The 22020-nt window shown below is 37.9% G+C and overlaps 2 protein-coding genes and 1 pseudogene across 2 annotated transcripts; all 3 read left to right on the top strand.

Annotated features, from left to right (window-relative positions):
• The first annotated feature begins 6130 nt into the window (after positions 1-6130).
• On the top strand, positions 6131-7075 carry LOC111545303 (olfactory receptor 14K1). Its single transcript, XM_023216262.2, has one exon. It carries the CDS (start codon positions 6131-6133, stop codon positions 7073-7075), a length of 945 nt encoding a protein of 314 aa, XP_023072030.2.
• Positions 7076-9220: 2145 nt separating this feature from the next.
• Positions 9221-9380, top strand: LOC113225004 (annotated as a pseudogene).
• A 9544-nt stretch (positions 9381-18924) lies between these two features.
• Positions 18925-19854, top strand: LOC111545275 (olfactory receptor 14A16). Its single transcript, XM_023216250.1, has one exon. The coding sequence runs from the start codon at positions 18925-18927 to the stop codon at positions 19852-19854; it is 930 nt and encodes a 309-aa protein (XP_023072018.1).
• Positions 19855-22020: the final 2166 nt, after the last annotated feature.

Genomic DNA, 22020 nt, shown 5'->3' with positions numbered 1-22020 from the left:
AAGTAAAACCTCTTTCCTAGTCCTTCTTATTTGGAAGTAAAACCTCTCTTTTGGCAAAACCGAGCATGGCCTTACCAAATGACCTAGTGATTTGGTCCCTTGGTACTTACCCAAGTGATTTGAAAAGTTATGCCCAAACAAATCCTGCATATAAATGCTTATAGAAGTTTTATTTATAATTACTAAAACTGAAAGAATCTAAGTAGTCCTTCACTAAGTGAGTGGATAAAGTATACTTCAACAATACAGTAGAACGGTAATCAGCAGTAAAAAGTCATGAGATATGCACACAACAACATAGATGAATCTTGGATGCATTTTGCTAAGTGAAGAAGCCAGTCTGAAAGTCTGGCTTCTTTCAGACTCAGCACGCCCTTCCCCCAGGCAGGATATGTTTGTAGTCGAGTCTTTTTGCCTGCCGTGGTCCTTTGATCTGGGAAGGCTCTGGGCATGCTATGGTTACTTTTCCCACCCTTTTGCCAATCCAGGAGGGATTCTTTCTTGGCTTATTTGAGAATCTTAGTGGGGTTGCTAGATATAAAACCGATGAAAGTACGAGGTATCTCTGAGACTGCGGCCCTCAGGAGTTTCTTACTCTCACACCATCCTGAGAGCATTCGGAAATTCGTCAAAACTTGTGACCCTTCCAGTTTATTATTTCTCTGGCTTTCATTCCTACTTAGCAGATCCTTAGCTGTGACTCTATATTCACCTGTCTCTCTAGATTTAAGGATTAGTGTCCATAATAACAGACTAAAGACAAAAAAATGAATAGATACAGTTACCTGATTATCAGAAAACAGATTTGAAAGATTTGAAGAAATTTGTGACAAAAATCCTCAGTAACCTGGTATTGAAGGTAACCTCTTAAACTGATAAAACACATCTGAAAAGAAACAAAAACCGAAGAAATGCATTGGACTATGGAACCATTCCTATTTTACAAACCTTCTGAACCTTAAGGAAAGGCATTTCCTGTTTATCTGTTCAATCATGCTACCTGCTCATTCTACTCCCTCACTCCGTGTCCTTTCTAGCCTTCCTCACTCTCCCTATATAACAAAATCCCTTTCTGCCTGACCATTTAGACGACTACAGGTATCATGTTTGGGGAGATTCTATTGCAATAATCTTTTTGAATAAGTTATCTGCTAACTCAAAACCAAGAAGAACAAAAACAAAAGCCAACAAAATGAACAAAAGACAAAACCCTGTAACTAATATCATAGTTAATGCTGAAAGCCAGAATGCTTATTCTGTAGATCTGGATCAAAAAGGATTATTCTCTCACCACCTCTATTTAGCGCCAAGTAGTGAAAAAATGTGAGGGGAAAAAAAAAAGAAAATGAAGAAGTGCAACTTTTCCTCGCAAAATAAATATCTACATAGAAATTTTGAGAAATCTACAAAATAGCCACTAGAGCTACTATGTTAGTTAAGAAGATTGCATGATAAAAATCAGACTGTGACATGGTATTAAAAAAAATGGAAATGGAAAGCAAAAGCAATACCATTTATATTATGTTACAGTTTGAACTGTGTCCTTCCAAAATTCATCTGCTGAAGTCCTAACCTCCGATACCCCTGAATGTGACTGTATTTGGAGAAAAATCTTTTAAAGAACTTATTAAGATAAAGTGAGGCCTTTAGGGTAGTCCTCCATCTAAATTTATTGATGCCTTATAAGAATAGGGATTAGGGCACACAGGGAGACCTGGGGGCATGCGTGCACAGAGACGACCACGGGAAGAGGCAGCAAGACGGCGTCCATCTGCAGCGTGAGGAGAAGATTCAGAGGAAACCAAGGCAGCTGACGTTTTGATCTCAGATGTGTAGCCTCCGGAATGGTGAGAAACACCCACTCACCGACGGCGTGTTTAAGTCACCCCATCTGTAGTATTTTGTCGTGGCAGCCTGAACAAACAAATACAGATTTGGATCAAACTCATGAAGTATTTACTGATTAATTTAACAAAATGAGCTTGGGGTTTGTGTACTGATGTGCACTGAAATAACAAAACGTTTCTGAGAATCTTTTAAAAACTTAGAAATGGAGGAATATGCAATCTTTAATGCTCAAAATACTCAATGTCGCTACAATTACAGTGTTTTCTACACTGATTCTAGACCTACTGAATCTAGAATCTACCACTCTAGATCTATTGAATCTAGATTCAGTCCCTGTCAAAATCCCTAGGAATGACTTGAAAATTGATAAGCTAATTTTTAAAGTGTAGATAATGGTGTCCTGTGGGGCTGGATGTCATATGTCTCTTATGAAATGTCATAAAATGATGAAGAAGAAGGTCTAATCTAAACATCAACTTCGTGATGAACGTGGGGTGTCCACAAGAGGTTGCTGGATGACAGCAACGAGCTCTAGGCAGCATAGAGGCTGTGTCCACCAGGATATCTACAAAGTCAGTCATTCAAAGCAAACTAATGAGAAAATAACTGGAAATTCTGTGAATATAAGAAGAATATGACAAGATCAAAATCTGAAAACAAACTGCACCTCATCCCAACCCTGGAGAAGACTCTGCTGAGTTTCATTTTGTTGCCGCTTCCAAGAGAGAAGCCTGAACTTGTAGGATGCTCATGAGGATGCCACTGGCATCACTTGAGAATGAAACAGATGTTGGAAATTCGGTGCTCTTGGGAACTTTCTATACAGGCATCTCTAGTCATTTGTGAGAATCTGCAGGGTTGCTATCTTCACTGAAGGCTTAACTCTATGGTGAGAGGGGAAAAGAAAGACCCAAGAGAACTGTGGTGGTTCAAGGACTTAAACAAATCCCTGTTGCAGACCCCAAAGTCAGAGCACTGCATCTCCCAGTGTCCTTCTCAGTTGAAACTGGACTGAGATTATTACACTCAATTTAAAGATTCTGTGTACACACACCTAAATTTAAGTTGTAACATGCAAATGAATGTCTAGGATCCACTAGTCACATATTATGGATGCAATAAATAAAGGTTTATTCTCATGAGACCCAGAAAGATCTCCTTTCCGTCTCACCGGAGGAAAAGGTAGTGGCATCACCTCTCAGATCTGAGGTGGGAGTGAAGAGCTGGGTCTCCAGGGCTTTAAATCCTATGAAATAAAATGTAAGCACAAATAAAAGTGTGACCTCTGGGGAGAGTCCCATGTAGTCAATGAAAGTCTGTTTAAAGCTGCTTTAAAAGCCTTGCTCCTTCATAGAGAATGAAGTGCCTGAAACAGAGGACATCAAGCAGAGCTTGGAGACTGCACAAAAGAAACAAATACTGATACGTAGAGGACAGAAGTGGTCAATCGAAATCCTTGTGAGTTTAACCCGGGAAGCTGGGGTCTTGAAGCAGGAATCAGTAAGCTATAGGAAACTGTTTGCAGCGTTCACTAGATCTCCCTAAGAATTGAAAACTAGAGCTCTCTTTGAACGAAAACTGTGAAAAGAAGTCCTAAATTACTTAGACATTTCATTTTTATTTTCTTATCTTCTGAAATTATTTTAAATGTAGAACTGTTTGGGAAAGCATTCTCATCAGCCTTTGTTATGAATGTTGCTTCTATTGATTTTACTCAAGAATGGAAATATTTTCCGGAACTGAAGATTCCATATAGGCCTCCCCCCCCCCCCCCCCCCCTCCCCCCCCCCCCCCCCCCCCTCTTTGTCCTCCTTTCCCCTCCCTTCCCTTCTCTTCCCCTCCCCTCCCCTCTCCTCTTCCTGTTTGCTCTCTCATTCTCTCCATTCCTCGTATTCCTGACAAAAGTGACAAAATTTGTTGTTAATATGATATAGAAATGGTAAAGAAACATATAAACCTGAACTTACCCTATTCTCCCAGCCTCCTTAATACCCCTTGATTTTAGGATTATTTTGTGCATTATAAGTATTTTCCAAGTTTTAGATTGATTGAGACTCAGGTTGCATATTTTTATTAAATTATGTGGAATTTCCCTGGACCAAATAAGTATATAAATATAATGAGGCAAAGCTTTATTGTTATTAATGTTGTCTGTAAAGAAAAGCACACAGACTTTTAAACTAATGCTATCACTCATTTCATATGTAATCATGTGAAATAAGGTGAAACACAAATCAAAAATGAGATTGAAGGGATAAAAATCTAGCATCGAAGTCAAACATCATTGGGGTGGGAGGAACTCAAAAGGATACTCACTCACTCACTGAGCTACCCTGGCCGTCTCTCAAACACACAGGCTGATGCCACAGAAACCAGGATGGATGGTTTGCTAGTTTGGAGGTAGCTCCTGGGGTATTTTGACACTGCTCCAGGTTTTATTCCCCCAGCAGGTTGAACAGAGGAGGCTTTACGATCAGGGCTTCCATGAATTAGCTCACGTTAAAAGTTATGAGTCAGGCTCTCCATTATTGCTCTAAAGCTAGGGCCAGTGCTTTCTCCAACAAGAACACCCAAAGTTTGCAACATAGTATGAAATTTCCATTTGCTCATGAGTCTTTTCAATTAAAAAAAAGTATTTTATTTTATTTTTGTAGACATAGAGGGATCTCATCTTGTTGTCCAGGCTTGTCTCAAACTCCTGGCCTCAAGAGATCCTCTGGCCTCAGCCTCCCAAAATGCTGGGATTACTGGCATGAACCACCATGCCTGGTCCATTTTCAGCTTCAAATCACTTGTTAATTCAGTTCTCAGAAGATCACCTGTACTGAAATGGACGTGTTATATGAAGGTTAGAGGTATGACTGCTATCCTGGAAAAGCTCTGTTTATTCTTGCTCATCCTCTCAGCTGTGTGTGTGTGTGTGTGAATAGAGAAGGGGCAGAATGTATGTTGTAATGGCCCGCTACATTCTATTTCAGTTGAAAAACTGCTGAACAACAAAGTGAGACCTTCTTGTGTCTACAAAAATAAAATATTTTTTAAGTTGAAAAGACTCAAGAGCAAATGGAAATCTCATACTATGTTGCAAACTTTGGGTGTTCTTGTTGGAAAAAGCACTGGCCGTAGCTTTAGAGCAATAATGGGGAGCCTGACTTATAACTCAACATGAGCAAACTCATGGCTGCCCCAAACTTAAAGCCTCCTCTGTTTGGCCTGCTGGGGAGGATAAAACCTAGAGCAGTGTCTGCACACCCTAAGAGCTGCTTCCCAACTAGCAAACCGTCCATCCTGTTTTCTGTTCTGTGTGTTTTAGAGATGGCCTGGAAAGCAAAGGGGAAAGTGAAAAAATTGCCATTGAAGTGATACTAAAGTAAAATAAAGAGAGGTTCTAAAGACAAGATGATCCGAGGGAAAAACATGGCCAAAACTCTCCCTCCCGCTGGGGCGTGCGAGTGATCTCAGATGACAAGCTCTGAATGTCTTTCACATAAGAGGCACACTGCATCTCTGGTTAGATGCAGTAGATATCCCTGTCTGTCGTTTCCTGTGGTTAATTAAATCTTTCCTAGAATATTATGTTAATCATCTGGCTAAGTCTCAGGTTTTGTTCTTTTCATGAAAAATGACACTATATATTTGAAAACTGATTTGTGAAAATAACTTGAGTACTTTTTAATTTTTGTGCTATGCTATGTATCTGGAGTAAAGAAAGAAAAAAATGATACTATAATCACATTTTCACTAAAGGAGTAAACTTTAATGCAAAAATGGGAGAATAATCTTAATATCCTTCAGTGAGAACAGGATAGTAAATTAGAGTATCACCTGATGATAATGACTATTTTAAATATTGCAGTAAGTAGCAAGCAGAAATTTCATTCATAACATTTAATACACACAAAACTACATTAACCAGGATATTTATACATGAAAAGGTATGCTCTGTTACAGTTATATATAATTGCATAGCCAACCCTGTAATTCCCGATGGAAACAAAATCACTCAAAAGTCGTTTCAAGTAATGAGGGAGATGAGTGAAGTTCTTTGCTTCTTTCATAATGAATCTTAGTCCAGGACTACTAAGTGTTAGACTGATATACCCACAATTGTTTTACACGTGAGTCAATGAGAAATATAAATTGCTTGATATTTTTAAACTTTTTGTCTAGCTCTTGATGCTATACATACCTTCATTCAATAAATGAAGAAACAAATGATATTTTTTAATATTAGTATACACTTATTTTCCTTTACTCAATAGGGCCCTTATAATTTTGAATTATGACCAATCAGACTCAGATGATGGAATTCTTGCTTATGAGATTTACTGAGAATTGGATGCTCCTGAGGCTACACGCTGTGCTCTTCTCATTGATCTACCTTGCGGCTGTGCTGATGAATTTAGTCATCATTCTCCTCACGATTCTTGACCACCGTCTCCACATGGCAATGTACTTTTTCCTCCGACATTTGTCCTTCTTAGACCTGTGTCTCATTTCTGCCACAGTCCCCAAATCCATCCTCAACTCTGTCACCTCCACTGACTCCATCTTCTTCCTGGGGTGTGTGTTGCAGCTTTTCTTGGTGGTACTGCTGGCTGGATCAGAGATTGGCATCCTCACTGCCATGTCCTATGACCGCTATGCTGCCATCTGCCGCCCCCTGCACTATGAGGCTGTCATGAGCAGAGGGCTCTGTGTCCAGTTGATGGCTCTGTCCTGGCTCAGCGGAGGGGCCCTGGGACTCTTGTACACAGCTGGAACATTCTCTCTGAATTTTTGTGGCTCTAATGAGATACATCAGTTCTTCTGCGATGTCCCTGCCCTATTAAAGCTCACTTGTTCTAAAGAACATGCCATCATTAGTGTCAGTGTGGCCACTGGGGTCTGTTATGCATTTTCATGTTTAGTTTGCATTGTGGTTTCCTACGTGTACATTTTCTCTGCTGTGTTAAGGATATCACCGAGACAGAGACAATCCAAAGCCTTTTCCAACTGTGTGCCTCACCTCATTGTTGTCACTGTGTTTCTTGTAACAGGTGCTGTTGCTTATTTAAAACCAGGGTCTGATGCACCGTCTATTCTAGACTTGCTGGTGTCTGTGTTCTATTCTGTCGCACCTCCAACCTTGAACCCTGTTATCTACTGTCTGAGGAACAAGGGCATTAAATCCGCTCTGAGTAAAGTCCTGTGGAATGTTAGAAGCAGTGGAGTAATGAAAAGATGACTGAAGTTGAAGCTGGGAAGTAACTTTTGTTGTTGTTGTTGTTCTGCCATCCACTAGCTGTTTAAAATTCTCTTTTGGAATCAAAATGTCATGGAGTCTTGCTACTGATAATCTCAAGTAGTCAGTTTTAATAGAAATAGAAAGCAAGTATTTTCTAAAGGTTTTGCACTTTTTTTTTTTTTTGAGACAGAATCTTGCTCTGTCACCCAGGCTGGAGTGCAGGGGTGTGATCTTGGCTCACTGCAACATCTGCCTCCAGGCTCAAGCAGTTATCATGCCTCAGCTTCCCAAGTAACTGGGATTACAGGCGTGTGCAACCACGCCCAGCTAATTTTTTTATTTTTAGTAGAGATAGGGTTCCGCCCATGTTGGCCAGGCTGGTCTTGAACTCCTGACCTCAAGCAATCCGTCGGCCTCAACCTCCAAAAGTGTTGGGATTACAGGCATAAGCTCCTGTGCCCGTCTCTTCCTCTGCTTCTTCACTTTACATCTCTTATTTATGTAGAAGTGATTAAAGTTTTCCTATGACACCTTCAATGATTTTTACTCTTGTTCTAAAGATCCACATGCATTACATGAGATTTGTATGAGGTTCTCATTCCTCAAAAAGCTTTCATCTTTTCTGGCATTCTCTTCAGTTAGTTCCTGCATTATTGTCCTAGATTTTGCATTGCATCTCAGGTTTTATCGATTCAACTTTTTTTATAGCTTCTGATTTTCACTATTTGGTAAAATTGTAATTTTAACTTAAAGTTATGATTTCAACTTACTTTTACAGTTTAAAAAATGCACTCAATTTTACTGCATTTTACCTGTTTGATTCATGTGTCCTTGGTAGATTTTATACAATTACCTAAACATTTAGGAAGATAATTTTCTCATGTCTTTTTTAACATAAATTATGTTTTGGAGTAGAGTATTTTTCTCTTCATTAAAACTTCATTTTATGTAATGTGTTGATTCCTGACTTGTGCAAATTGCTTTCATAATGTATTACAATTAATGAAATAGCATTTAGCACTGTTTCTAACATTGTGATAAATTCTACATTTTCTGGACTTTTAATATTGTATAACATTTCAAATACCCTAAATGTGTAGAATTGTTTTCTACTCCTTGCTGCAGGAAACAATCCTGTCACCTTATTTGTCGTCTCTCTGCTTCTTTCCTAGAGATGGAAATTAATGTTTGTTGCCTAATTTCACTGTATCAGACACTTTTGCATATACCACCTTTATTAATCCTCTGATGTGAGGCAGCATGTAATACAGTTAAGCAGATGGGACAGCTGAGACTGAGCATCTTTTTGTTTATGTTACTCATAACTTAGGAATGTAAAAAAATATGTTTCTAGCCTTTGACAATACCTTTCAAACTCTGTATGCTCACTATAGCATCTTTGAAACTTGGTCCATATTCGCTTCCTCATGAAATCTTCTATTGGCCCAAATTCTACCCAAATATTAAAATCTAGCTAAGATTTTTAGAGTGTAGCTACAAAACATTATGAAAGTGCTTAATTACACATTTCTCTGTCTCTGAACTCTCGTATGTCGTTGTATGTATTGTATGTCAGAAAATAATTTAAATATCTTCTAGTGAGCTTTGCACAAATATTTGACAGAAAATAAATATATTTTTAAAATTTGTTTAACACAGAAACTGGATTATCTAATGCCTGCATGGAAAGTTCATGCATAAACTCTTTGATTTACTTTTACAGTGCAGTTCACAGTTGGGGAGCATGTAATGGTTTTGTCATTACTTCTTTAACGCTGCCTGGATCCTAAGCCAATTCATTTCAATGCACCATAAATTTAGTTTTGTGTGTTTAAGAAAAAATAAACATCGCATTAAATGAACTTACCAACTTTGAGTTGAATCCCCTGTTATAGAAACATTGAATTGGAATATGAATAAAAAAGTGTGTCTGAGAACTGAAGGCACTGGATAATGACTATATTTTTAGAGAGCAACCATAAAGAGTGAGTGATAAATCACACAAGTATACATGTGTAAATATACATATAGATACAATCAAAGTTTCAATGGAAAAAAAGGGTAAGAAGTAGTAACAGGAAGTGAATTTTTGCTGTTTTACATTCAAAGCAAAGACAGCTGTAACTTGTCTTGAATCTATTGGTCATCGCTTCTCGGCCTTTTGGCTAAGATCAAGTGTAGAATCTATTGGTCATGTAGTTTTACATTTAAAGAATACATTGCTGATGTTTGCTCTGATAGGTTGTGCTATGACACTCTTTATTCACCATTTTGACACTTCTCTGCTTGCTTTATGAAACGTTCATTGTACTGTACCCACGTGCATTAGATGGAGACATGCCACGATTGAGAACCCTGCAAGCTTACAGATCACTTCTGTGATGCCCTCCCACTCTTGTTTTCCAAAATTTTACCTTTACAATGATGATACAGATGAAAGTAACTTGAAATAGTACTTCTATTTCAGTTCAATGGAATTCCAAGTATCTGGAAAAAATAGCGTTGTTCAAATGTTGAAACAAAATGTGTATTGCACTTTTGGAAAGCTTCTTCACACTAGCTTGTTATGGGTTTATGGAAAAGCCTGAACTTGGTATGATGTGAAACAGATTTCTTTATTATTTTATTTCAAATACCATGTAATTTTTATTTTAACCATGTAATTTCCAGTCTGCTTTTCTTATACCTCAATATTGAAATTTCTTAGAGATAATAAACACACACACACACACACACACACACACACACAGAGACACACACACCATGAAGTGAAGACTGTTTACCATTGTAGAATGTAATCTGACATAGCAAGATGCTTATTTATAAGACCCCACCAGTAGCTAGTTAAATCAAATATCTAATACTAGCCACTTAACTGCTTGTTCAAGGAAAGTGAGCTTCTACTCTCTGTGTTGTAATTGGTAAAAATTTTCCTTCATGTTTGGGTCTTTTTCTGTTTCATTGAAGGTTTATTTTTCTAACCTCATGAGAAATATTGAATATATTCTGCTAGATTATGTTTAAAAGCTTTATATTTTACCATTAAATTTTAGATAAATTATCTACCTATAATTAATTTTTTGCACACTGGGGCTATATGACAGAAGATAATCAATCAATATGATAAATAGGGAATTAAGAAGATTACAAATATTTGATTTTTCCATTTACAAATTTAGGAAACTAATATGTGGACATAATGATTTGAGATAGCAAAACAACAAGAGGATACAAGGACAGGGGCAAGACACAAAAAGGGGAACATAAGTTTTCAAAAATATGCATTGGAAAGTAGATGTAGGTTATTTAATTAGAGATAGGAACTCTACAATTAAAAGTAATTTTTCAAGTTAAATGTATCTAGAACTATGCTATCAAATATCGCACCACTAGACACATGTGATTACTGTGTACTTTGAAATATAATTTGTATCACTAAGGAGCTAAATTAGTACTTTTAATTAATTTGCATTTAAAAATTGATAGTTGATTCATTTATTGGAACATTTTTAAGTGTGCTTGAAACAACCAGAGTATGGAAATCTATTTTTTTCCACTTCAAATTTCATAAAGTCTAAATGCAAATTATTTCCAGTGAAAGTTTAGTGTTCCACTTCCTGCCCACACAGCCCTCCACTAGAGGGCTTCCTGGCGGTGGTGTCCCCAGCAGAACTCCCCCTACCAGAGCACCCCCGACCCATGGCACTCCTCTCTGGAGTGACCCCACCTGCAGGGCACCATGCCAGAACACCTCCCACCTATGATGCCCCTGCTGCCTCCATTGGAGCTTCTATAACGGCAGTCCCCAATAATTTCCTACAGAATGCTGTTGCCAGTGGTCTGGGAGCACCTTGGCCCCTCCAGCCTAGCCAGAGATTGGCCTCAGGGACAAAGTTTTGCACCAACTTTTATTTCTACCAATCATCTATGACAATTTCTATGGTTCTGCAGTTTCAGGACTACTCGATATTTGGCAGGCCTTTTAATTTTAGCCATTCTGATGGGTCTGCAGGGACATTTCATTATGTGTTTAAGATGCATTTCATTCATAATTAATGATTTTGAACACATTTTCAAATGTTTGTTGGCATTGTCTTTTTTTGTGTGCTGCCTCTTCAAGTTTTTTCATTATTGATTTATAGGAGTTTAAAAAAATATTTTGGGTATAAGAGCTTTGTTGGTTATACAAGTTTCCAGTGTCTTTTTGTACCTTAGAGCCTATCTTTTTAACTGTCTTCATGGAAACGTAAGTCTTTAAGTGTGTTGTAATTGGTAAAACTTTTCCTTCATGGTTGGGTCTTTTTCTGTTTCATTGAGGTTTATTTTTCTAACCTCATGAGAAATATTGAATATATTCTGCTATCTTATGTTTAAAAGCTTTATATTTTACCATTAAATTTTAGATCAGTTATCTACCTGTAATTAATTTTTTGCACACTGGGTAAAGTAGGCATCAAATTTTATCTTTAACCATATGGACATTTAAATGACATTTAAAGGACATTAAATGCATCTTTTTCTCTGAAGTTCTACGTTGGCCACTGATCATGTCATATATATGCATGGTATAGTTTTTGGCCTTTATATTGCCTATGCCTGAACAAATACCATAGTGTTGTAATGATTATAATTCTGTAATATATTGATATTCATAGAGCAAATTATTTTTCCTTTGTGGTGAAAGTTTTAGCTCTTTTCACGTAATTTATATATGTTTTAGAGCAGACTATAAATTTTCACACATATGCATATAATATAGTTGGGATCTTTTTGTTTTGTTTACTCTAATGTAATCACATTAAATCCATTGATTAAGGAAATTAATCATTTGGATCTTCGAATATATAAATATTGTGAATTTTTATTGGTGTTCATTCCTCAATATATCTCTGACCTTCCTACTTACTTGCATAAATATTATTATCTAAGAAGAACACTAATTTTCTTTGGGACAAATTGGTTAGGGTTGAATTCTCTGAGGTTTCTTAATTTCTTCTCTTTGTGGGGGATAAGAGTTTTGGATGTATTACGCCTCTTCAAAGCCGATGCCAAATCAAAATTTGCCATGGAAGATGTCTATCGGTGGAGGACACTGTCCATAGATCTAGATCTTTATCATTCCCATATATCTTGATGGATATGCCATAAATGTAAGTCTCTTCTTGTTCTTTCTAATCTAAACTTAAGGGGTATACGTGCAGTTCTGCTACATGGCTATATTGCATAGCCACGGGCTAAGGTTGAGCACAGCTGCCTGAGACATACTTTAAAGTTGCCTCACGGAGTGCTTCAGAAAACAAAGGAGAGGCTCAAGTTTTTAAAGAAAAAGGAACAAATCAGGAAAGGGGGAGATTATGAAGTTATTTGTGAGACATTGGATATACATTGTGGAACTGTAGGGCAATAGTTACTCTCTTCAATGTATGGTATTTTATGGTTACTTTGTGTGTCAGTCTAGAGGCGTGCAGAGAGTGGCTTCAAGAGATAACTATTCAGCTCAAGGGAAGGAGTAAGACACGACTGTTACTGCACTTCAATGCAGTTCTTGGCCTGAAAATTCAAGGGGCTAGCACTCCTCACATAAAAATATCTTTTCTTTCTTACTTGGAAAACTAAGAATAATAGTATATGGAAGTAATAAGATAATTCTATAATTACATTAATAAAGCCATTGTGATCTATATCTAATTAGGTAATTATCACCTATGAAATGCAACAGAAAATATATCGAAAACTGATTAATAAATTATTACTTAAATCATTTGGAAAAGGAGCTAAGAAAAATTCTACAGTGATGCTATGAAAACATACACATTTAAAATATTCTTACTGAGTCAAGGGGTTGAAAAGAAGGATGGTAGCTTGGGGGAATAGAAAGATGTCTTCTGGCTTTTTCTTTTTTTTTTGATAGTATGAACCATAATGTAGTGAAGCAGAGAAAAAAAATTCCCTAAGCAAAACCCCAAAGCCAGAAACCTTAAAGGAAAAGAACAGTAGATTTAACTAGATTGAATAAAATCTCAAGGACAAAATGTAATCACAAAAAGAGTTTTAGAAAGCAGCTTTAATTTTTCTTCCTTTTTCTTTTTGTATTTAAGAAGCATGAGACCTACAGGACCTAAATTTTCTAATATATAGAAAACTTAAGCAAAGCAATAAAAATGAATAATATAGGGAGAAGTTATAAAAAGACATCAGACGAAAAAATTAAAACAAATGGCTCGTATACTTTGTAAAACTTGCCCAGGCTGACTGACAAATATATGCACATCAGAACAAGGAGACATTTATTTCTCCTCTCATAATGTTAAGGAAGGATGTACCTAGATTAAAAAGTTGAAATAATCTGTCTTTTGAGACTTCCTTGAATCTCTGGGGATAAAATGAGGCAGCACCTGTAAAGTCTTGTTCTTTCCAAGGGCAGGACGGTGGTTAATTTGGTTCTACTCCCAGGATATTTACTTAACCAATTAGGAGAATCACCTTAAAACCGGGAAAAACCATGGGCACAGCAGTTCATGGTTCTTGCCCTGTCTGGACATGAGTGTGTACATGATCATCTCTGCAGCTAAAAGAATCCAGTGAAATTCCTGCCATTATTGTTTTCCAACCTTTTTCTGTCCTTTTCTTTGCAACCCTAGTTGGATGTCTTAACTTCTGTAAGTATTCACTTTTTGTCTTTGGATTGTGAATAATTGGTCTACTTTGAAGCTCGGAAGAGTCAGTGTGAGTAACATGGACAGAGTAAGAGAGTTATGACATTAGCTGTTAGTGACATTAGCTGGAAGCTCACAACAGCCATAGAAAGGGGGAGACTTCGCCACACCACCTCCCTGGTATCCACTGGACTTTGATGGGTGGCATCCACTAGCGGAATTCAGAAAAAGGAAGGTGTGAAATCGGTTTTTATAAAGAAGGGTACCATGCTAGGTAGGAGGGTTACTGTATCACCTCTTCAGAAGCTTTATATGATGCCATCCTGGGATACAGCTGAGTAAGCCTGTGTTCTTAACATTGTATAGGACATCCTAACATAGAAGCCTATGGTTTATGGCCACCTGTTTTCAAATCCAGCCCCCACACTTGTGTGACCAGGGGCTAATTGCTTCAGCTCCCCACAGGTCCAATTTCTCCATATAATTGGCATACAAGGGTTTGTTTTGAGCATTGATGTAAGTTATATCCAATAATATTTGGAAACATCTCAGAATGTGGCTGGTGTCGGTAAGTGCTCTAGATCTCAAATTCCCAAGAGTACGTTTCTCAGACCATGAGTCATTCCTGCCTCTGACTATCCTGCCAAACTGCATGCCTTCTCAGGTCCCTTATTCTGAAGAAAATAAAACAACAACTTGTTGTTATTGAAGGATTAGAGTGTGGGAGGATGATCTGTATAAACTTCTTGATATATCCTCCTATACATAATCCATGGATCTGACCTCTTAGATACTTAAAATAAAAAAGATGGACAGTTTACATCAAAATTATTTGTAAGCCTAGAAGTATTTTCAGAGGCTTAACAAAATACAAGCTTTAATTTCATTTCAACTGAGATTTGAGTTCATTTGTTTATCTGAATCAATATAATTTAAAAAACGTTTTCTTTTTTTGATTTTAATATGTATATTTTATTTATTTTATTTTATTTATTTATTATTATACTTCAAGTTCTAGGGTACATGTGCATAACGTGCAGGATTGTTACATATGTATACTTGTGCCATGTTGGTGTGCTGCACCCATCAACTCGTCAGCACCCATCAACTCATCATTTACATCAGGTATAACTCCCAGTGCAATCCCTAATCCCTCCCCCTCCCATAATAGGCCCCGATGTGTGATGTTCCCCTTCCCGAGTCCAAGTGATCTCACTGTTCAGTTCCCATCTATGAATGAGAACATGCAGTGTTTGGTTTTCTGTTCTTGCGATAGTTTGCTGAGAATGATGGTTTCCAGCTGCATCCATGTCCCTACAAAGGACACAAACTCGTCCTTTTTAATGGCTGCATAGTATGCACACGTATGTTCATTGTGGCACTATTCACAATAGCAAAGACTTGGAATCAACCCAAATGTCCATCAGTGACAGACTGGATTAAGAAAATGTGGCACATATACACCATGGAATAAAAAACGTTTTCTAACATGTTGCCTTGGTCTAAGATGGTTAAGAGTTTGCCATTGTTTTGACATGTACGGTTGGGATCTTCCTTTCTATAGCAGTCCAAGGAAGGGAAGAGAGACAAATGCCACTTCCACTCCAAGCCCAGCCATCAAAGCCAGGAAGAATCAGCCTATGGGAAGTCTGCTAGCATTTGAAGGGACAAAGACGTTCTTTCCCCTGTATAAACACTTCTAACCATGCATTGCTAATGCAAAGACTTTCTAAACACTAGTGGTAAGGTTTTCATTTGTATTTCATAATTAATAAGGATATCTATAAACAGTTTATGTCGAGACATAAGTTATGGTGATCGTCCTCACTGAGGTCAGAACACCCTCTTGCAGGCCCTCTCTCCCAAGTCTTTAATTAACAGAAGAGTTTTCTATAGCACTGGGGTCTGGGACACAAACAGGTCTGAACAAGAAGAGCCACAGTGGGAAGGAGGCAGAGATAGGAGGCTTGCTGGGAGCATCTACTTCTACCTCCTTCTTAGTTTCAAAGCAAAGGCAGAAAAATTTATATTCACCCCTCTGTATCTAGCATTTTGCTCTTACATTGATTTCACTTTGCTTTATTCAAGAACACATTCAAACCTCCCATTCATCTTCTTTCTCATGTCAGTTTGTGTTTTCTCTTTCCCTTTCATACCTATTATGACCACTTACTTCAAACCTTTTTTAATAACTCATAGGTTTACTATTAAGTAATATCCTCTCTAGTTTCTCTGCCTCAAAAATATCTTCTCTGCAAAAGTGACCATATATAAAGAAAAGTTAAGTTATGGAAAATGTGACTTTCATTATGCCACCTCCCCCTTAACCCCTGAAGTGCCCTTTGCTGTCAGCAAGGTGAAAGCTAAACCTCTCAGCCCATTGCTCATCCTTTCCAAATCTCTCATCCTCCTAGCCCACACCACATGCACAAACCTTTGCTACAAAGCATTCTACCTACACATCGCTCAGGTTGCTGAGGTCCTGCTATGTTCACAGTGTTCTTGTAAAGGAACAGTTGCTTAAAAAACCTCTGTTCCCTTTTCTTTTCCTGAATAGTATCCATTTTCCAAAAGTTAATTATTTCATTTCCACATCAAATTCACCTTGATTCCCTCGAACTTCTGAAGTACTTTGTGCCTTCCCTCACCTGGTCCAACAGACATCATCATACAAACTTATTACAATTATAAGGGAGAAAAAATCAGTTGTCGAGAAATTAAAATGTATAATCAGAGTAGTAAATAATTAGAAGTAACTGGATTACCAAAGGAAATTTGGGATTGATGCTAAATTAATTTTGATTGCTGGAATTCCCAAAGTAGAAAGTAGAATTCAGAAGTAGAAAAGAAGAAAAGCATAAGCATTTTTGGGGTAGGGGCAACCACTTCTGACAGAAAAAAATGCAAAAGTCAGAAAGAAATTTTATGAATTGGGACACTCTAATGAGTGGTTCTCAAACTCTAGCATGCATCCTGATTATTTGAAGGGATGGTTAGAATACCTCTCATTGGGCTCCACTCCCAGAGTTCCTGATTCAGCAGATCTGAGGTGGGGACTTGAGACTGCCTTTCTAGCAAGTTCTCCTGTGATACTGACATAGCTGAGCCAAGGACTACAGCTTGAGAACCACTGGTCAGGCCCGTGAAGAAGACTGTGATAAATGTTAAAAAGATATTTGTTGTAAATTCCAGTAAGAGATCAAAAAAAAAAATTGACTCATTTGATCATGGATAATAAAATATTTTATTTTGTGTTTGTTTGTTGGCTGATTGGTTGCTTAGCTAGTTTCACTGTACGGCGTATCAGATGAGTTTAGGGAGAATATATAATTTCTGATTTCTCCTGCTGTGAACAGGCAGCCTGCGTGAAGCAGTCTTTTAGGGAATATGAAGTTTACAGTGGGAGAAATTACAATGAGACCCAGATAAATAGATTATGAGAAAATACTTTTTGAGATAAGAGAACTCTGCTGGATACTATCTCAGCTGTAATTGACTTTGAAAAGCTAATTTTTACTTATTTTCTGAAGTGTGAATATGTCCCAGGCCAAACAGTGAATTCTACCCAATTTTCTTTGTTGTGTAATTACATCTAATGATCGTTCATAGTATATAAGCCTCTAGTGTTTTTTTTTTTTTTCCATTGAGCATATACACTTATAGCCAACACCAGCACTTTTGTTGAATCTTATGTGGTTATCTGAATAATGGAGTTCAAAATGAAGGAGAGCGAGGGGAAACCAATAAAGAGCAAATTCTTAGATGCAGAAATTTTATCAAGATCTAGACAAAAACTTAGTTGTAAAAATTAATAATATAGTTTAGGAAAAACTAACTGAGCAAACAGCTATTAGATTAGAATCCGAAATACTGGGTAAAATCCTAAATCTACTTGATGTAGCCTCATAATGGGATCCTGCAGAGGTTACTTCCTCTCAACAATGCTTATGAATAGGTACATTAAACATGGCTTATTAAATGACACTGTTTCCAATGTTAGATGTTGCACTGCAAACTTATAAAGGAGGAAATAATTTTTTCTCTGAGACAATGAAGAAGGAATGGAAATATGAGCAGAAAGCAGCTTGGTGGAGAAATACAGGATTAATTTGCTATTCTCAGCCATGCAGATGATGAGGTAACCCATGGAGGATGGAAGAAATATGGACAGTGGTGAAAGCTCAGGGCAGGAAGAACAACAAAAGAAAAGGGAGAGCGGGCCAAACAGCTATGAACCAAAAGGAGAGCTTGTTGTCCCAGCTAACTAAATAGGAGCCTTGAACTAAAAACACATGGAGCAATTGCTGAAAGGTGACAGCATTAATGCTGAGAAATTTGCTAGAAAGTAAAGACTTTAACATGTAAGAAATGAATGTGAATATTATGTTGCACAGTTCAGATATTTCAGTTCTACTGAGGGACAAGTTTTCTTTGAACAAAATGTAATACAATAAAAAGAATGAAAAATGTCTCATATTTTTTCTGTGTCCCTAATAAATTAGAATGATGTTTCTAAGATCTCACAAGTCTTTTCATAAAATTTGACTGTAAGTGTCAGCAATCACTATCCATGTCAGATGTTAAAGGGTATTTTTTTAAAAGAGGATAAAATCATGAGTCTCATATGAATATAAAACAAACACAGGTCAAAGATTTTATTTAACTCAATAATTAATGGGGGAATTTGCAAGATATTCTAACTGGTTCAGAAGAGAAATCAAAATACCACACATATAAGGGCAGATAAAGAAAGCTGAAATAAATTTACAAATAGATGTAAAATAGGTCTACCTATAGAATAATCAATCACATTACATCAGAATATAATTTGTATTTTTATGAGCAAGACTAATTTGCATATTAACAGATTCCTACAACTTCCAGAACTGTAAAGTAGCTCAAAGATAATAAAATACAACTAGACAGGACACTTAGTATTTTTCACTGTTGTTATTTTCTTATTACAAAGTTTTTCACAATTTTTCCTGACTGGCATAAGAATGAAGATTGGATGAGCAGAGGAAATGCTATTTGTTAAAGTCCTCCTTGTTCCTTGGTGATGTCTGATATGATCTTGAAGTTTTTGGCAGATGCACATGTGAGTGGGAGAAAGAGAAGTGAAGGAAATAAAACAGTAAACCCTTTTGTCCAAGTCTAAAACTGCTTACTTTATTTTTTACAGCAACTGGTAAAATGTCCAAAGAAATGAACAACTTCACCTTTGGGAGAACATTCTTCCTCATGGGGTTCTCTGACATTCGGGAGACCCAGATCCTACATTCTGTGCTCTTTTTGCTAATTTACCTGGCGGCACTGATGGGGAATCTTCTCATCATGACTCTCATCATCAAGGATCATCGGCTCCACACGCCCATGTACTTTTTCCTAAAGAACTTATCTTTCCTGGATCTGTGTCTCATTTCCATCACTGTTCCTAAGTCCATCACAAACTCCCTGATGAATTGCAACACCATTTCATTCCTTGGATGTGTGTGTCAGGTTTTTTTCTTCTTTCTCTTAGCCACTACAGAAGTAGCTCTTCTCACAGTCATGTCCTATGACCGCTATGTTGCCATCTGCCACCCGCTCAGATATGAGGTCAAAATGAGTCATGAAGCCTGTGTGCAGATGGCTGTCTCTTCATGGGTCAATGGAGGTCTCAGTGCAATCCTGCACACAGCTTGCACCTTCTCTGTACCCATGTGTGGGTCTCCTGAAGTTCATCAGTTCTTTTGTGATGTCCCACAACTGCTCTCCCTTGCCTGTTCTTATAACATTGGTGAATTAGTAATTATTGGGCTCAGCCTCGTGTTGGACTCTGGCTGCTTTGTGTTTATTGACATTTCTTACATTCACATATTCTCCACTGTGCTGAGGATGCCCTCCAAAGAAGGCAAGTCCAAAGCTTTCTCCACATGCCTGCCTCATCTCATTGTTGTGACTTTATTTCTGTCTTCTGGATTTTTTGCCTATTTACGCCCTCTGCCTAAATCTCCATCACCCTTGGATTTGCTGGTTTCAGTATTCTACACTGTGATGCCACCCACTCTGAATCCCTTCATCTATAGCCTAAGAAATAAGGATATGAAGATGGCACTCAGGGAACTACAAATTAGTAGATAGCATCTTTCCAATTAGAAGAGTTATTCTCACATACAACATCAGCTTTTCATAATCATCTAAACCATATGGTTACACAGTCTGGCTATAATATTTGGCATCTAGAGTAAGAGTTCTCATGAAAAATGTGGTGGCACTCATTGGAGTGCTACTGAGAAGTGCCCTTATGCCCAGATTGAGTGTGTGGTAAGGCCAGTAGTGTTCCACTTGTAGACACTGGGAAGAAGTATGCCTTGTATGTATCACCCTAGTGGGAGCTCCTTTGTTTCTGACAACTGGACAGGATACTGGGACATTGGAGAAAAACGTGGACATTCCCAGGAAAACCAAATGTATGGTCATTCTTAACAAAGGTGATATCTGAAATGCTATGTGAGGTGACATGTAGAATCAATTCTCAAAGGGACTAGATAGAGGTGATAGTTGCACAACCTCGTGAATGTACTAAATACCTCTGAATTGTACAAGCTATAATGGTTGATTTCATGTTATGTGAATTTCACAACACCAATAAGACAAAACTAAAACCAAACAAGTCTCTTTTCCTCTTTTCTTTCCCAAATCTACTAACATTTCCTAGCATAGTGTGCATCCTTGTCATCTGGAAAGGGGCAAATATATTAAAACTTAACTTTACTATATATCAATACATATATTTTAAAATATTAAAACAAGTTCCTGGGTGCACTGAGTAAAAGTACTCACACTAAAGAGCTTAGGATAAATGTGGGTATAGGGAGGCAATATAATATTTTTTGGAAAGGGAAATATCTAAGCTGTATTTGACAGGATGAAGAGGAATAAACCTGAAAAAGAGAGAGAAAGACCAGAATAAAGGCTGAGAGGAAAGCAAAACTAAACAAAACCAGTGAAGGCTGGGAGAAGATGAGAACCTGATCTAGGAGGGAAACTACAGTGAACTGTGTCCTGAAACACATAAGGGAAAAGCTTGGGCAGAGGGGTAAAGGCTGGGCAAAATTTTGAGAGGCTGAAAACACACACAGGGAGACGAAGCTTTGCTTGACCGTTGGCATGAAGAGAACGTAGCTACAGGGCCTTTCTATCACATGCCTAAGCTATTAGATATGTTTAGAGAGGCAAAAACAACAGCCAAGAAAATCGAGGTTACTCCCAATAACAATTTCAGATCTTACAACGTCTGGATGTGCAACTCCCCGTGAGTTGAAGTCTCTGCTTTGCCTTCCTGCAGTGATGATGATTTTCCTGTTGTGCTGCACGGAGTCCAGATCACCTAGGCCTAAGAATGCTGCAGAGGAGCTCTAATTCTCTGCTTAGATGCTCTCCCAGCCCCATTGGCCTGTGATGGCGCTTATTTCGACTATGATTCGACATTCTTTCTCTAAGTCTTTGATATCTGCTGTCTTCCCTAACTAAGCTGTACATCATGAAGGTAGATTTCTTTCATTCGTATACACACACACACACACACACACACACACACATATAAAACTTTAAGTTCTGGGATAAAATATATATATAATTTTTACTTTAACTTCTGGGATACATGTGCTGAAAGTGCAGGTTTGTTACATAGGTATACATGTGTCACGGTGGTTTCCTGCACCTTTCTCCCTGTCATCTAGATTTTAAGCCCCACATACATCAAGTATTTTGTCCTAATGCTCTCCCTCCCTTTGTCCCCAACCCCCACAGGCCTGGGTGTGTGATGTTCCCCTCCCGGTGTCCATGTGTTCTCATTGGTCAACTCCCACTTATGAGTGAGAACATGTGGTGTTTGGTTTTCTGTTCCTGTGTCAGTTTGCTGAGGATGATGGTTTCCAGCTTCAACTTATTGTTTTTTATGGCTGCATAATATTCCATGGTGTACATGTGCCACATTTTCTTTATCCAGTCTATCACTGATGGGGATAGATTTCTGTCTTTAGAATACGGGCGGATCACGAGGTCAGGAGATCGAGACCATCCTGGCTAACACGGTGAAACCCCGTCTCTACTGAAAAATACAAAAATCTAGCTGGGCGAGGTGGCGGCGCCTGTAGTCCCAGCTACTCGGGAGGCTGAGGCAAGAGAATGGCGGGAACCCGGGAGGCGGAGCTTGCAGTGAGCTCAGATCCGGCCACTGCATCCCAGCCTGGGCGAGAGAGCGAGACTCCGTCTCAAAAAAAAAAAAAAAAAAAAAAAAAAAAA

This window comes from Piliocolobus tephrosceles, chromosome 1, assembly GCF_002776525.5.
Source record: "Piliocolobus tephrosceles isolate RC106 chromosome 1, ASM277652v3, whole genome shotgun sequence".
NCBI lineage: Eukaryota > Metazoa > Chordata > Mammalia > Primates > Cercopithecidae > Piliocolobus > Piliocolobus tephrosceles.
Note: the sequence above shows the minus strand (reverse complement) of the source record. Positions and strands in the feature narration are given on the sequence as shown.